The following is a 15,437-nucleotide window of genomic DNA, read 5'->3' as shown; positions in this document are numbered from 1 at the left end:
TAGAGTAGCACTCTTAATTTACTTCAAGAACTTTTCCTTTGCATTCACAACCTGGCTAGCTGGCACAAGCAGCCTAGCTTTTGACCTAAGTAGGATTCCCACATGCCTTCCTCACTAAGCTTAATAATTTCTAGCTTCTGATTCAAAGTGAGAGATGTGTAACTCTTCCTTCCACTTGAGCACTTAAAAGGCCGCTGTAATAGGGCTATTACTTGGCTTAACTTCAGTATTGTTGTAGCTCAAAGAATAAAGAGGAACAGAGAAATAGCTAGTTGGTAGAGTAGGCTCAACATTCACATTTATCGATTAAGTTCACCATTATGGGGGCACAGGTTGTGGCACCCCAAAACAATTACACAGTTGTAACATCAAAGATCACTCATAAAATGACCATAAAGAATGTAATAATAATAATTTTAAAAAGCGTGACCAATTAAAATATGGGCAGAAGGGGTGACTGGGTGGATCAGCATCTGATTCTTGATTTGAGCTCAGGTCATGATCCCATAGTTGTGGGATCAAGCCCTGTGTGAAGCTCCACGCTGAGCACAGAAGCCTGTTTAAGATTTTCTCTCTCCCTCTGTCCCTCTCCCCCACTTGCACTCTCTCTAAAATACAAAAATAAAAAATAAAAAACCAAAAATCAACAAAAATGGGCAAGAGACATTAACAGACATCTCTCCAAAGACATACATGATCGCTAACAGACACATGAAAAGATGCTCAACATCACTCTTCATCATAGAAATGCAAATCAAAACCACAATATAGTCTCATGCCTCTCAGAATGGCTAAAATCAAAACTATAAGAAACAACAAGTGTTGGCATGGATGTAGAGAAAGAGAAACCCTCATGCACTATTGGTAAGAATGCAAATTGGTGCAGCCACTGTGGAAAACAGTATGGAGGTTCCTCAAAAAATTAAAGTTAGAATTACCATATGATTCAGCAATTGCACTACTGGGTATTTACCCAAAGAATATGAAAACACTAATTTGAAAAGATATATGCACCACTACGTTTATTATAGCATTCTTTACAATAGCCAAATTATGGATAAAAAAACGTGGTATATATACACAATGGAATATTATTCGGCCATTAAAAAGAACAAAAACCTGCCATTTGCAACAACATGGATGGATCTAGAGAATATGCTAGTGAAATAAATCAGTCAGAAAAAGACAAATACCATCTGATTTCATTCATATGTGGAACTGAAGAAACAAAACAAAGAAAAAAAAGACCAAAAAAAAAAACCCACAAAAAACAAAAAACCTCAGATTCTATTAAGGGAATTTCATTCTTTTTTTAAGTAAGCTCTACACCCAATGTGGGGATCAAACTCATGACCCTGAGTTCAAAAGTCATCCACTGTGCCAGCTAGATGCTCCAGACTCTATTAAATATAGAGAATAAACTGTTGGTTACAGAGGGGAGGTGGGTGGGGGGGAATCAGTGAAATAGGTGAAGGGGATGAAGAGTACGTTTATGATGAGCCCTGACTAATGTATAGAATTTTTGAATCACTATATTGTACACCTAAAACTAATATAACATTGTATATTAATTATACCATAATTAAAAATGAAAAAATGAAATAAAATAAAATGAAAAAATTTGAAATATTTTGAGAATTACCAAATGTGACAGAGAGACATGAAGTGAGCAAATGCTGTTGGAAAAATGAGGCCAATAAATTTGATCAATGCAAGGTTGCCACAAACCTTCAATTTGTAAAAAAACACAGTACCTGTGAAACTTCAAAAGATAGACACCAGGCAATGGGAAAGAAATAATTCTTTGTGGAAGGTGAGTTGACTGTATTTATGTGAGTCTGTTTCTGGGTTCTCTGTTGTGTTCCATTGGTTGATTTGTCTGTTCTTTTGTAAATACCACATAGTCTTTATTACTACTCTAGCTTTATAGTAAGTATTTAATACTTTTATTTATTTTTTATGAGTATAGTTGACACATAGTGTACTTTAGTTTCAGGTGTACAATTTATAGTAAGTCTTGAAATCAGGTAGTGTTAGTCTTCTGAATTTGTTCTTCTGCAATATTGACTTGGCTATTATGAGTCTTTTATCTCTCCAAATAAATTTTAGAACCAATTTGTCAATATCCATAAAATAACTTGCTGGGATTTTGATAAGGATTTCACTGGATTTATAGGTAAGTTGGGAAGAACTGACATCTTGACAACACTGAGTCTTCCTATCCATGAGCATGGAATATCTCTCCATTTACTAAACTCTTCTTTGATTTTGTTCATCAGAGTTTTGTAGTTTTCCTCCCTGTACATGTTCGGGGTACCTGGGTGGCTCAGTTGGTTAAGTATCTGGCTCTTGGTTTCAGCTCAGGTCATGCTCTCCCTGTTTCATGAATTCAAGCTCAGCTTCAAGCTCTCCACTGGGAGCTCTCTTAGGATTCTCTCTCTCTCTGCCCCTCCCTACTTGTACTCACTTGCTCTCAAAATAAACTTCCAAAAAAAAAAAAAAGAAAGAAACTGGGGCGCCTGGGTGGCTCAGTCAGTTAAGCATCTGACTTTGGCTCAAGTCACGATTTTGCGGTTCATGAGTTCAAGCACCATGTCAGGCTCTGTGCTGACAGCTCAAAGCCTGGAGCCCACTTCAAGTTCTGTGTCTCCCTCTCTCTCTACCCCTCCCCTGCTCGCACTCTGTCTCTCAAAAATAAACATTAAAAAAAAGAAACCTAAATATTTCATTCTTGGAGGGTGCTAATATAAATGGTTAACTTAAAAAAAATGTTTTTTAATGTTTATTTGAGAGACAGTGTGCATGTGAGCACAGGGAAGGGCAGAGAGAGAAAGAGAAACAGAGAATCCTGTCAGCGCAAAGCCAGGTGAGGGGTTTGATCCCACAAACCATGATATCATGACCTGAGTCGAAAACAAGGGTTGGAGGCCTCACCAACTTAGACACCCAGGTGCCCCAATGGTAATTTGTTTTTACTTTCAAATTAAAACGTTAGTTGAATTTTTAAAAAATAGAGTTAGGAGCACCTGGGTGGCTCAGTCAATTAAGTGTCTGACTTTGGCTCAGGTCATGATCTAATGGTTCATGAGTTCAAGCCCTGCACTGGGTTCTGTGCTAACAGTGCAGAGCCTGCTTGGGATTCTCTCTCTCTTCCCCTTCCCCGTTTGCTCTCTCTCTCTCTCAAAATAAATAAATAAACTAAAAAATTAAATTAAATTTTAAAAAAAGGTTTGGGGTGCCTGGGTGGCTCACTCAGTTAAGCGTTTGACTCTTGATTTCAGCTCGGGTCACAATCTCATGGTTTGTGAGTTTAAGCTCCCATGCTGGGCTCTGTGCTGTCAGCACTTAGGATTCTCTTTCCCTCTCTCTACCCCTCCCCTGCTCCCACTCTCTCAAAAATAAATAAATAAATTCTAAAAAACAAAAGATTTAATTTACTACAAGCATTCAAAATCCTAACACTTGTTGGGGGTGGAGGGGGGTGGCGGTGGGAGGTGGATCTGGTCACCCTCTGCCCAGCCACCTCCATTATAAGGAAACTCCATCAAAAATTCAACTGGCTTCCAAACCAGGAAAAAAAAAATCCCAGCACTTGGTCATTCAGTACTTCCTACTCATTAAGTTGCTTAGAAAGAGGAAAGAAATAAAAACAAATCAATTTAGTCTGACAGTTGGAATCACCAGAAACATAACTTTTATTCAATTTCAAACCTCAAAGAAAAGGATTTGAACTTTCTTATTTAAAGAAATACTATATGTAGAAGATTCTTTTTTTTTTTTTTAATTTTTTTTTTTTTAACATTTATTTATTTTTGAGACAGAGAGAGACAGAGCATGAGCAGAGGAGGGTCAGAGAGAGAGGGAGACACAGAATCTAAAGCAGGCTCCAGGCTCTGAGCTGTCAGCCCAGAGCCCGATGCGGGGCTCGAACTCACGGACCACGAGGTCATGACCTGAGCCGAAGTCGGACGCCCAACCGACTGAGCCACCCAGGTGCCCCGAAGATTCTTATTTAAAGAAATAAATATATACCTAAGAAATTCTAGCTGATAGGATTCTATTTTTTTAATCTAGAAATGACATAAAGATTCCTAAAATTTTTCAATTTGAAGAACGCAAAATGGCAAGTATAAAAACATACCTTCTCTAAACTTATGATTTTTGTGTTCAACTTCTAAAGGAATCAAAGATGAAAATGGATTCATTCTACACATTCCATTTTTAGTATATTCCATGAGCAGTACTGAATACAGGGAATGTGCCAAGCAAACTCACCATTTGTACAACAGACTCCCTTAATCTTGTCTCTTCTTCAGTCATGAGAGTCAATTCTTTGCACACCATGGCAGCCAGGCCCACGTCTAAGCATTCTGGATCTGCTGCCATCTTGAAAATGAGTTCTTCATGTGAAAAGACACAATGGCGCCTTAACCGTCTGTAATGATTGACACACTGACGTCCAATGGGTAACTGTAAAACGACAAGTTTCTCAAATTAACTTACTTGCTTATAACATTTTCCAGAACAAAACCACTATTTAGCCTACAGATCCTCTCTTTTACTGTAAAGAAGGCAGAATAACCAACTCCATTTGAAAATAAGAGGTAACTTAAATATTAAATCTTTATGGCCCAGCAGGAATTTCAAAGGTGTTCCCACAGAAAATTTCCATAATTTGAGATGCTAAGCCTCTACCCTAAGCTATTGACTTTCTACTCATTATGTACCAGAAGTACAAGTTCCTTGATATTTAAATAAGGTAGCAAACTTTTAGACCAGTCTAACATAAACTGCCTTTAAAGAAAAAAGAAAAGACATTCAGATTATAAAGGGTTCAGTGGACATATTCAGCACAGAAGTTTCCACAGAACAAAAAGCAGAGATGTTACCAAAGTTTGAAAAAGAAAAGCGGAGAAAAAAAGCACTACTTTAGCAATTCACATGGACTCAATTTTTTGTAAGAACCAAAGCAAAAGATGATTTACATTTTAGCATCTAGAAATTATTTTAAAAACAATCAGTCTAGGGCACCTGGGTGGCTCAGTTAGTTAAGTGTCCAACTCCTGATTTCAGCTAGGTCATGATCTCACGGTTTGTGGGATCAAGACCCAGGTTGGGCTCTGTTGACAGTGTGGAGCCTGCTTGGGATTCTCTCTCTCCCTCTCTCTCTCTCTCCTTCTCTCTCTCTCTCTCTCTCTCTGCCCCTCCCCTGCTCACACACACACTCTCTCTCTCAAAATAAATAACTTAGGGATGCCTGCGTGGCTCAGTTGGTTAAATGTCCAACTTCAGCTCAGGTCATGAGTTCATGGGCTCATGAGTTCAAGTCCCACATTAAGCTCTGTGCTGACAGCTCAGAGAGCCTGGAGGCTGCTTTGGATTCTTCATCTCTCTCTCTGCCCCTCCCCCGCTCACGCTCTTTCTCTCTCAAAAATAAACATTAAAAACAATTTTTAATAAATAACGTAAAAATAAATACATACATACATGCATACATACATACAATCAGTCTGACCCAAAGAAAATTCAAAGTGAAGTCCTGAGATTATATACTTTATTCTCCCTACGTGAAATGATCACTTTTCATAAATCATCAGATTCCTTCTTTAAGATAAATACTGAAAATTTCTTTAACCATCAAGCTTTAAGCCAAATTGTGATACTAGTTATACTATACAGGCACTCCTTAGAGATATTGTGGGTTCAGTTCCTGACCACCATAATATGTGAATACCACAATAAAGTGAGTCCAGTGAATTTTTTGGTTTTCCAGTGCATATGAAAGTTAGGTTTACACCATACAATATATATTTAGTGTGCAACAGCATTATGTCTAAAAAAAAACAATGTACACACTTTACTTCAAAAATACTTTCTTGGGGGGGGATGAAAAAAAATACTTTCTTGCTAAAAAATGCTAACCATCACCAGAACTTTCAATAAATCCTAATTACTAATCATAGATCCCTGTAACATATAATGAAAAAGTTTGAAATATTGCCAGAATTACCAAAATGTGACATAGAGACATGAACAAATGCCATTGGAAAACTGGCACCAAGAGACTTGCTTGACACAGGGTTGCCACAAGCCCTCAATTTGTATTTAAAAAAAAAAAAAATGCAGTTGTGGAGTGCAATAAAGTGTGATGAAACACGTATGCCTGTACACACAAACACACACACTCCTCCCATTCCTTTTCTCTCTCTTTTCTCTCTCTTTCTCTCCTTTTTCTCTCTCTTTCCCTCTCCCCCCCCCCCCACACTTGTATCCTCCTGTACAGTGGAAAAACTTGGGTGATTTAAATAGGGTTTTGGTTTACATTTGAAAACTAAGATATAAAAGAGAAAAAATTAAAAAATGGACCTTTAAGAACCTTTTAGAAATCACCTCCAGTTTAAGACAGGCAGAAGACAACGATAGGAATCATAGTTTAAGAATATAAGACTATCTATGGGGCGCCTGGGTGGCGCAGTCGGTTGAGCGTCCGACTTCAGCCAGGTCACGATCTCGCGGTCCGTGAGTTCAAGCCCCGCGTCAGGCTCTGGGCTGATGGCTCAGAGCCTGGAGCCTGTTTCCGATTCTGTGTCTCCCTCTCTCTCTGCCCCTCCCCCGTTCATGCTCTGTCTCTCTCTGTCCCAAAAATAAATAAACGTTGAAAAAAAAAATTAAAAAAAAAAGAATATAAGACTATCTCTGAATCAAGTAATATTTCCATACTCTTCTAAAGAAACCATCTTTCCCAAGAGAACAATTATACTGAACTTATGATTAGCAATTATTTTGTCTATTAACAATCTACAAGTCTTTCATTTCTTAATTCATAAATATCTACTTTTTAAACATTTCTGATACAACTTATTAACAATGGCAAGAAGATATGCAGATCTTAATTATTATAATCTGTAAAGAAGCCACATAAAATACAACTGATTATCTATTGTGGCTTATAAAACTTAATACCATCACTTTATTCCAAATCTAAAGCTGCTAAAACATTTCATTTCTATGGGAAGAAGACACGAATAGACACTTTTCCAAAGAAGACATGCAGATGGTAGACACATTAAAAGATGATCAACATTGCTCATCATCACGGAAATACAAATCAAAACCACAATGAGATACCACCTCACACCAGTCAGAGTGGCTAAAATTAACTCAGGAAACAACAGACGTTGGCAAGGATGTGGAGAAAGAGGAATCCTCTTGCATTGTTAGTGAGAATGCAAACTGGTGCAGCCGCTCTGGAAAACAGTGTGGAGGTTCCTCAAAAGAGTAAAAATAGAACTACCCTATGACCCACCAATAGCACTAATAGGAATTTATTCAAAGGATATAGGAGTGCTGATTCAAAGGAGCACATGCACCCCAATGTTTATAGCAACGCTTTCAACAATAGTCAAATTATGGAAAGAGCCCAAATGTCCATCAAACGATGAATGGATAAAGACAATGTGGTATATATACAATGGAGTATTACTCAGTAATCAAAAAGAATGAAATCTTGCCATTTGCACCTACGTGGATGGAACTGGAGCGTATTATGCTCAGTGAAATAAGTCAGTCAGAGACAGACAGAGACAGAGACAAACCATAAGAGACTCTTAAATACAGAGAACAAACTAAGGGTTGATGGGGGTAGGGAAAATGGGTGATGGGCATTGAGGAGGGCACTTGCTGGGATGAGCATTGAGTGTTGTATGTAAGTGATGAATCATGGGGATCTATTCCTGAAGCCAGGACTACACTGTATGTTAGCTAACTTGACAATTAAAAAAAAAAAATTCCCATTTCTATCACACCCTTCTTCTACAGAGTTTCAAGGACTTTTACATATATCATCTCACTTATTTGAAGTTATTAAGCAAATCTTAACATCTTTATATACCATGTGAAAAACTTAGGCCCAGTGAAATTAAAAGAGCTGCTCAAGGCCAAACATCAATAACAGTGAAAATATTAAAGGCAGAAACCATCTTTAATTTGTTTCTGAATTACCTCTATTTCCTATCCTACAGCTAGCCAAGAAACAAGTAAATCATAAAGTTAATAAATGTTAGTTAAATTAAAAAAAAAATAGAGCTTGGGGAGCCTGATTGGCTCAGTCGATTAAGTGTCCAACTTTGGCTCAGGTCATGATTTCATGGTTCATGAGTTCAAGCCCTGTATCGGGCTCTATGCAGACAGTGCAAAAAGCCTGCTTGGGATTCTTTCTCTCTTCCTCTCTCTCTACCCCTTCCCCACTTGCTCTATGTCTCTCTCAAAATAAATCAACTTAAAAACAAAAACAGAGTTCAAACCCAAGGACAAGTCCTAAGCTCGAACTTGCTCATACTGCTCCTTAAGCCTAATAACGTTCAAAATTACTAGATCAAATAAGATTACTCATGTCATCCGTTAACCAAGGAAACAAAAATGATTCACTATGAAATTTAATAAATTAAGGTGGCTACAGAAAACATAAGACCCAATATTACAAAAAAAACACCTCCCCAAGGGGCGCCTGGGTGGCTCAGTCAGTTAAGCATCCTACTCATCTTACGACTGTTAAGATTGAGCCCGTGATGGGCTCTGCACTGACAGCACAGAACCTGCTTGAGATTCTCTCTCTCCCTGCACCTCCCCAGCTAGCACACATGCATGCACTCCCTCTCTTTCTCAAAATAAATAAACATTTAAAAAAAAGATACTTAAAAAAAAATATATATATATCTCCCCAAATGTTGAGAGACAGAAAAGCATCACTAAAGGAAAAACAAAGTCAAAGAGTGTATCATAAATTTGCAGTCTTTTCCCAACCAACATGACATAATCATATGTAATTACTTTTTGATATCTATCTCATACAAAAAAGCAAAAGAGAAATCACTGGCATTATCATTTAAACAAAAGTATATCAACAGAGATCCAATATCATAGTAATTTTTTAAAATAAATTTTTTAAAAGGAATAATAAAACAAAATGGCAGGAAGAGTAAAATCAACTAATTGTCTATAAAAAGGAAAATAATAAAGGGATATTTTAAAAATCTGAGCTAAATATTGGAAAATATGGGTAAAATTCTTTTATTTTTAATTTTTTAATGTTTATTTATTTTTGAGAAAGAGAGAGTATAGTGGTGGGGGGAGGGGGGGCAGACAGAGAGGGAGACACAGAATTTCAAGCAGGCTCCAGGCTCTGAGCTGTCAGCACAGAGCCTGACACGGGGCTCAAACTCATGGGCTTCAAGACCACGATCTGAGCCGACAGTTGGACGCTTAACCGACTGAGCCACCCAGATGCCCCGGTAAAATTAATTCTTAAAAAGATCTGGTTATAGGGGCACCTACATGGCTCAGACGGTTAAGCCTCCAACTTCCGCTCAGTCCGTGATCTTGCAGTTCATGAGTTCAAGCCCCACACTGGGCTCCCTGCTGTTGGCACGGAGCCCGGAGCCTGCTTAGGATCCTCTGTCTCCCTCTCTCTCTACCCCTCCCTGGCTCTAGTGCACATGTACTCTCCCTAAAATAAATAAACGTTTAAAAAAAAAAAAAAAAAAAGATCTGGTTGTCATTATAAAATCCGTAAGTTGCTCAGATAAAGCAAAGACTAGAAGAACCATATTCTCTCAGAAAAGAAAGATTCAAAAAATATCAACTGTTCATTTAAAATTCAAACAGAATGGGGAAAATAATGGATAAGAACTATAAAATCTTCCAAATAAAAAGTGTAATGGAAACTGAACTTTCTAAATTATAACAGCCACTCTACTCTCTACTGAAATATTCATGAATCCTCCCCTCCCCAGCTATGCAAATATGGCAACTAAGATGCATTTTCCAGGGGTGTTAGTAGACGTACAACAGCTACTTGCTATAGAACAGACCCAGTCAGCAGTACAGAAGTTCACAGCTTCAGCAAAGTTGTAGCCCTGGTTAAATCCAGAATGATAGGCACGAGGAAACGTCACAACAAACTCTCCAGCACATTGATTGGTCCTGTACACCTAAATGCAAAGTGGGAACAGGGATATAAAACAAAACAAAATAAAAACAACAAAAAAGGGGAACAGATTTTATCAGTCACTTTCAGCAGCACTTACTAAAATTAAAAACAGTAAAGCATTCATTTACACCTATCAGAAGACAATATCAGGGTTTAAAAAGGAGCCCGAGGGGTACCTGGGTGGCTCAGTCGGTTAAGTGTCTGACTTCAGCTCAGGTCATGATCTCACGGTTCGTGGGTTCGAGCCCCACATCAGGTTCTGTGCTGACAGCTCAGAGCCTGTAGCCTAATTCAGATTCTGTGTCTCCTTCTCTCTCTGCCCCTCCCCCGCCCATGCTCTGTTTCTCTCTCTACCAAAAATAATTAAAAAAAAAAAAAAAAAAGCAGCAGCCAGAACTCTACCTTCTTAAAATAGTCCCTGATAACAAATTATAATAATTCATAAAAAGAAAGTATGAGACAAATTTTCAAAGAGAAATGTTACTCACTGAACTACTAGTTTCTGAAACTTGACAAAATTTTTACAATTAAGAGATTTTTTCTTTTACTCCTTTTATCCTTGTGTTGTCAACCATGGTAAAGGATGGAATTTCCTCCTACTCTTGGATAATTTTTTGGAAATTAACTAATTAGTTCATACGTAATATGGAAATATCCCCAAAATCAGTTTTCCTGAATCCCACTTAGTTTTATAATAATACTATATGTCTTTAGAAAAGTCCCAGATTTGGGCCACCTGGGTGGCTCAGCTCAGTTAAGCATCTGACCTCGGCTCAAGTCATGATCTCACAGCTCATGAGTCCGAGCCCCATGTCGGGCTCTGTGCTGATAGCTCAGAGACTGGAGCCTGCTTTAGATTCTCCGTCTCCCTTTCTCTCTGCCCCTTCCCTGCTTGCGCTCCTATCTCTCTCTCTCAAAAATAAACCTTAAAAAAAAAAAAAGTCTCAGATTCTAGTACACATTCACTCTTCAAAGACAAACTAACACTACTATTACTCAAACTACTTTCTCATTAAGGGTGTGATGAATATTTGAATATATACAGCAAATCTGTATATATTTATACTTTATCAGGTATCAGTGGCTTAAATTTAATAATCATTATCAAAACCAAGTTGGAAAGTAAAAAAAGTATCCATAGTATATTTCATTATTGCATATAAAAAGAGGCTGTGAAATCTTTACATGAAAAATGATCTCCAAAGGATAGACATTAGTTATTACAACTATCACTTAAAATACTTACACTTTGACTAAACAAGGTTAATAAGGAATACAAGATTTTTGTTAAGACCAGGACATAATGGTTTACTGAAAACAGAAGACTATTTTCATAGGTAGTTATACATAAAATATGATGAATACTTTAAAACACCTCTTAACCAAAAAAATGTTCTTCCCTTCAGAATATAAATTCTAATTTGGCTAGAAAATGACATGATCTTTTGCTTCCAGTTACAAAACAAAGCATATGTTGTGATTCTAATAAAAAGCGAACATAAATTTAAAGTAAAAATACTAAAAGGAGACCCGAAAAGACTCACAGGCACACCATGTTCCATCAGTACATTGGGATTCATGATGGTGACTAACTGATGCAGGAGATCAGGCTGGGATTCAAATAACTCAGGGGCCAGCTCCCTCATCACCTCCTCCAGTTGTTCTGCAGCATGAGATGGCACACCATACCAGGTCTTTGGTTCCCCCCTAGCAAAAGAAACAACTGTTTAACTAGGTGAGCATGGTACCAATGAGGCCAGGGTCTCTCATGCAAATCCACTAATTTATAATTAATTTTGTTTGTCCCATGGTCATAAATTATATACCCTGAATCCTGGCAAACCAACTCATAAATCTATTGTTTGATGAGCTATTGTTCATAAAGAAGGTAAGGCAAGAGTATATAAATAGGCAGGCACAAACTTATCACTACTATTAGAAAAGCAATTCAAAGCACATGAACTCTTTAAGGTGGATCAACAAATAGTATTTCAAACAGGAAAGATCCTATCTGAAAAACCAACATCATTCTAAAGGATACTGACATGGTACCTTGATTTCAAGTCCACTGGACATTCCAATTATCCCCACAACGACCAAAGTCAAAGTCAGTACTCTCTAGACTACTTTTACATAACTTCATTAAGTTGACTTACTATCCAACAAAATAAGGCAAGGCTGGAAATTGTTGAAAACTTAAAGAATTCTATCTATAAATCTTAAGGACCAAACTGGCCCCATTAATGTACCAGACTTTAGCGGACTAGAGTTCATTTATAATACTAAATTATACTCCTAGGAAATGGATTTAATGGGTCATACTATATTTATAAAATAGCTGCATTTCCTAATCCTAATACAATCCACAGTGCTGTCTCTAACAGAACTTACTATAATCATGAGAATGTTCTATAGCTGTGCTAACCAATACATACAGCCCTAGTCACCTGTGACCATAAAGCACTTGAAATATGTTTCCTATAACTGAGGAATTACATTTTTAATTGTATCTTAATTAAAAAAAGATTGTTTTTAATGTTTATTTATTTTTGGGAGAGAGACAGAGGATGAGTCAAGGAGGGGCAAAGAGAGGAGACACAGAATCTGAAGCAGGCTCCAGGCTCTGAGCTGTCAGCACAGAGCCCGATGCGGGGCTCGAACTCACGAACCAAACCGCAAGATCGTGACCTGAGCTGAAGTCAGATGCTTACCCAACTGAGCCACCCAGGTGCCCCATTCTTAACAAATTTAAATAGCCACATTTGGCTAGCAGTTATCATATTAAACAGCACTGTGATAAAGCAGAGAAATAAAATCACTATAGTTTTCCACTGCAAAGAGTGATTTGAGTAGTATCTTCCAAATGGAGAAAAAAACATCATATAGTTGATATCATAATAATGGACAAGGAACTGGGCAAGTAAATAAAAGCTATGGGGGAGATACAAAAATTCAGCCAACAAATTTAATGAATACACATGTAACAGGCATTTTTAGGGAAAATGTTATCAAAAAGAAAAAAAATCATTTGATAATTTCCAATACTGAAGGTTTAGTCAGATCTTAATTATATACACGCTTTGAACATTCTACCTTGAATATCAAAAGATACACCAAGTAATTTTCATGTACACCAAATAAGTATCATTTGGTCTAAAACTCTAGGCTCTGAGGGCACCTGGGTGGCTCAGCTGGTTAAGCGTCCTACTTCGGCTCACGTCATGATGTCACAGTTAATGAGTTCAAGCCCCGAATCAGGCTCTGCGCTGACAGTGTGGAGCCTGCCTGGGATTTTCTCTCCCTCTGCCCCTCCCCTGCTCATGCACATGCTTGCTCTCTCTCTCTCCTCTCCCTCTCTCTCTCAAAAATAAATAGTTTAAAAATAAAAATAAAAAAATAAAACTCTAGGCTCTGCTGCATGCACATATTTTAAAAGGGAAGGTATCTGAGATATACATATCCTTAGACCTCTACACTTCTCAATATGTTACCCTACTTTGGATAGGAAATACTTTTAAATTCAGCTCTTACTAACATATCACCTAATACTATATCACACCTTTAAAAAGGTTACTAAACATATAACAAAGATCATATATACCAGTGTAAGTAGTTGATGGAATAACTCCAGTGATCTTCAATGTGCCAGCAGAAAGAAGAAAAACACATTCCCACATAGAGCCATGGCACTTTCATACCAGAGATGTCTACATTAATGTGTGCAAGAACAGACTGCTCTAGGACAGGCATATTATTCAAATTCCAACCAGAAAGTGCATACTCCTATAAAGAAAAAAAAAAGATGTAAATGAAAGATCAGAAATGACACGTGCCCAATAGAAATTTCAAGGGAGTCTTTTAAAATAAGGTAAAAATTGTATATCATATTTATAATAATCTAGTCCATAGAATCATGCTCTTTGCTCTCTGCAACATGTAACTCATATACCTATTCAATCCTGTCTCCTGTCTAGCTGGCATTTAGATTTCCCTTTAGTTATTTCAGATACCTCTGGTTTATTCTGAAGCATATAAGCAATTTTTTTTACTACTCCTCCCTCAAATACACTACTATAAAATTATGTGAGACTCATTTTAATAGGACAGTATTATATTTCTATTTTATCCCTAGTAGTATAACTTCCCCAAATATTTATAGCATGGTGCCAGATATTGTGAAAACAGAATACTACGATATGTAATCCTGCATTTATGCCAATAGCAAAGACTAAGATGACACAGAAAGTCACCATTACCACCCCCACTAGCAACTCACCTAGAAATACTGGATAAATTATAATAATGAAAACATTTGTTTCATAGATGAACTCAAAAGAAAAAAGAATTTCCAGTTTCCAGAAACAAAGAAAAAGGAAAGAAAGGCAGAATGAAAAAGGAAAGCTACTGACTGAGTTTTCATAGAGGCTTCTCTGGATATAAGGGCTGGACACTGAGTTTCAAAAGCCTACCCTGAAACCATTATGAAGCCTTAAAGTGCTTATCATCCTTGCTGGGAGTTCTCAAAGTGGGGTCCAGGGAACCCAGAACTATTTCCGGGACTATGCAAAGTCAAACTATGCTCATAGGAACTGTTAAGATGTTATTTGCCTTTTTACACTCATTCTTACAGGGATGTAGTGTGAATTTTCCAGAGGATACATGATATGTAACATCACAACAGACTGAATGCACAAAGAAGAAAGTGAACCCAGCTGCCTTCTATCAGGTAGTCGAAAACTGCTAAACGTGGATGCCAGGTACTGAGGGAAGGAGGAAAGTTCATTATTATGTGCACTTTCCACAATACAGAGTTGAAAAAATAAAACCCTCAAAGTAAGAGCTTTAACAGCCAATGACAAAGCTGAAGACAGAATGTGTCAACTAGAAGTCAGATTTGAGGATATCATCCACATTGTAGCACAAAAAAATGGAAACTATAAATATGTACTTAAGAGTCACAGAGGACAAAATAAGAAAGTCCATCATAGGTTTAAGTAGGAATTCCATGCAAACTGGTGCAGCCACTCGGGAAAACAGTGTGGAGGTTCCTCAAAAAATTAAAAATAGATCTACCCTATGATCCAGCAATAGCACTGCTAGGAATTTACCCAGGGGATACAGGAGTGCTGATGTATAGGGGCACTTGTACCCCAATGTTTATTTATAACAGCACTTTCAACAATAGCCAAATTATGGAAAAAGCCTAAATGTCCATCAACTGATGAATGGATAAAGATGTGGTTTATGTACACAATGGAATACTACTTGGCAATGAGAAAGAATGAAATCTGGCCATTTGTAGCAATGTGGATGGAACAGGAGAGTATTATGCTAAGTGAAATAAGTCAGGCAGAGAAAGACAGATACCATTATGTTTTCACTCATATGTGGATCCCGAGAAACTTAACAGAAGACCATGGGGGAGAGGAAGGGAGGGAAAAAAAAGGTA

At 37.5% G+C, this 15,437-nt stretch overlaps 1 protein-coding gene across 1 annotated transcript in view; it reads right to left on the bottom strand.

Moving 5' to 3' along the window:
* KDM5A (lysine demethylase 5A) overlaps positions 1–15,437 on the bottom strand; it is a 97,509-nt gene that overhangs the window by 43,806 nt on the left and 38,266 nt on the right. Inside the window, exons 11-14 of the mRNA XM_047865909.1 lie at positions 13,590–13,771; positions 11,533–11,695; positions 9,870–9,989; positions 4,276–4,470 (exon numbers count right to left, since the gene is read on the bottom strand). Coding sequence (XP_047721865.1) covers positions 4,276–4,470; positions 9,870–9,989; positions 11,533–11,695; positions 13,590–13,771 — 660 coding nt within the window. The remainder of the gene's footprint in view (positions 1–4,275; positions 4,471–9,869; positions 9,990–11,532; positions 11,696–13,589; positions 13,772–15,437) is intronic.

The sequence above is a fragment of the Prionailurus viverrinus genome, chromosome B4 (genome assembly GCF_022837055.1).
Source record: "Prionailurus viverrinus isolate Anna chromosome B4, UM_Priviv_1.0, whole genome shotgun sequence".
Taxonomy (NCBI): domain Eukaryota; kingdom Metazoa; phylum Chordata; class Mammalia; order Carnivora; family Felidae; genus Prionailurus; species Prionailurus viverrinus.
The sequence above is the reverse complement of the archived record's forward strand: the minus strand, read 5'-3'. Positions and strand labels throughout refer to the sequence as shown.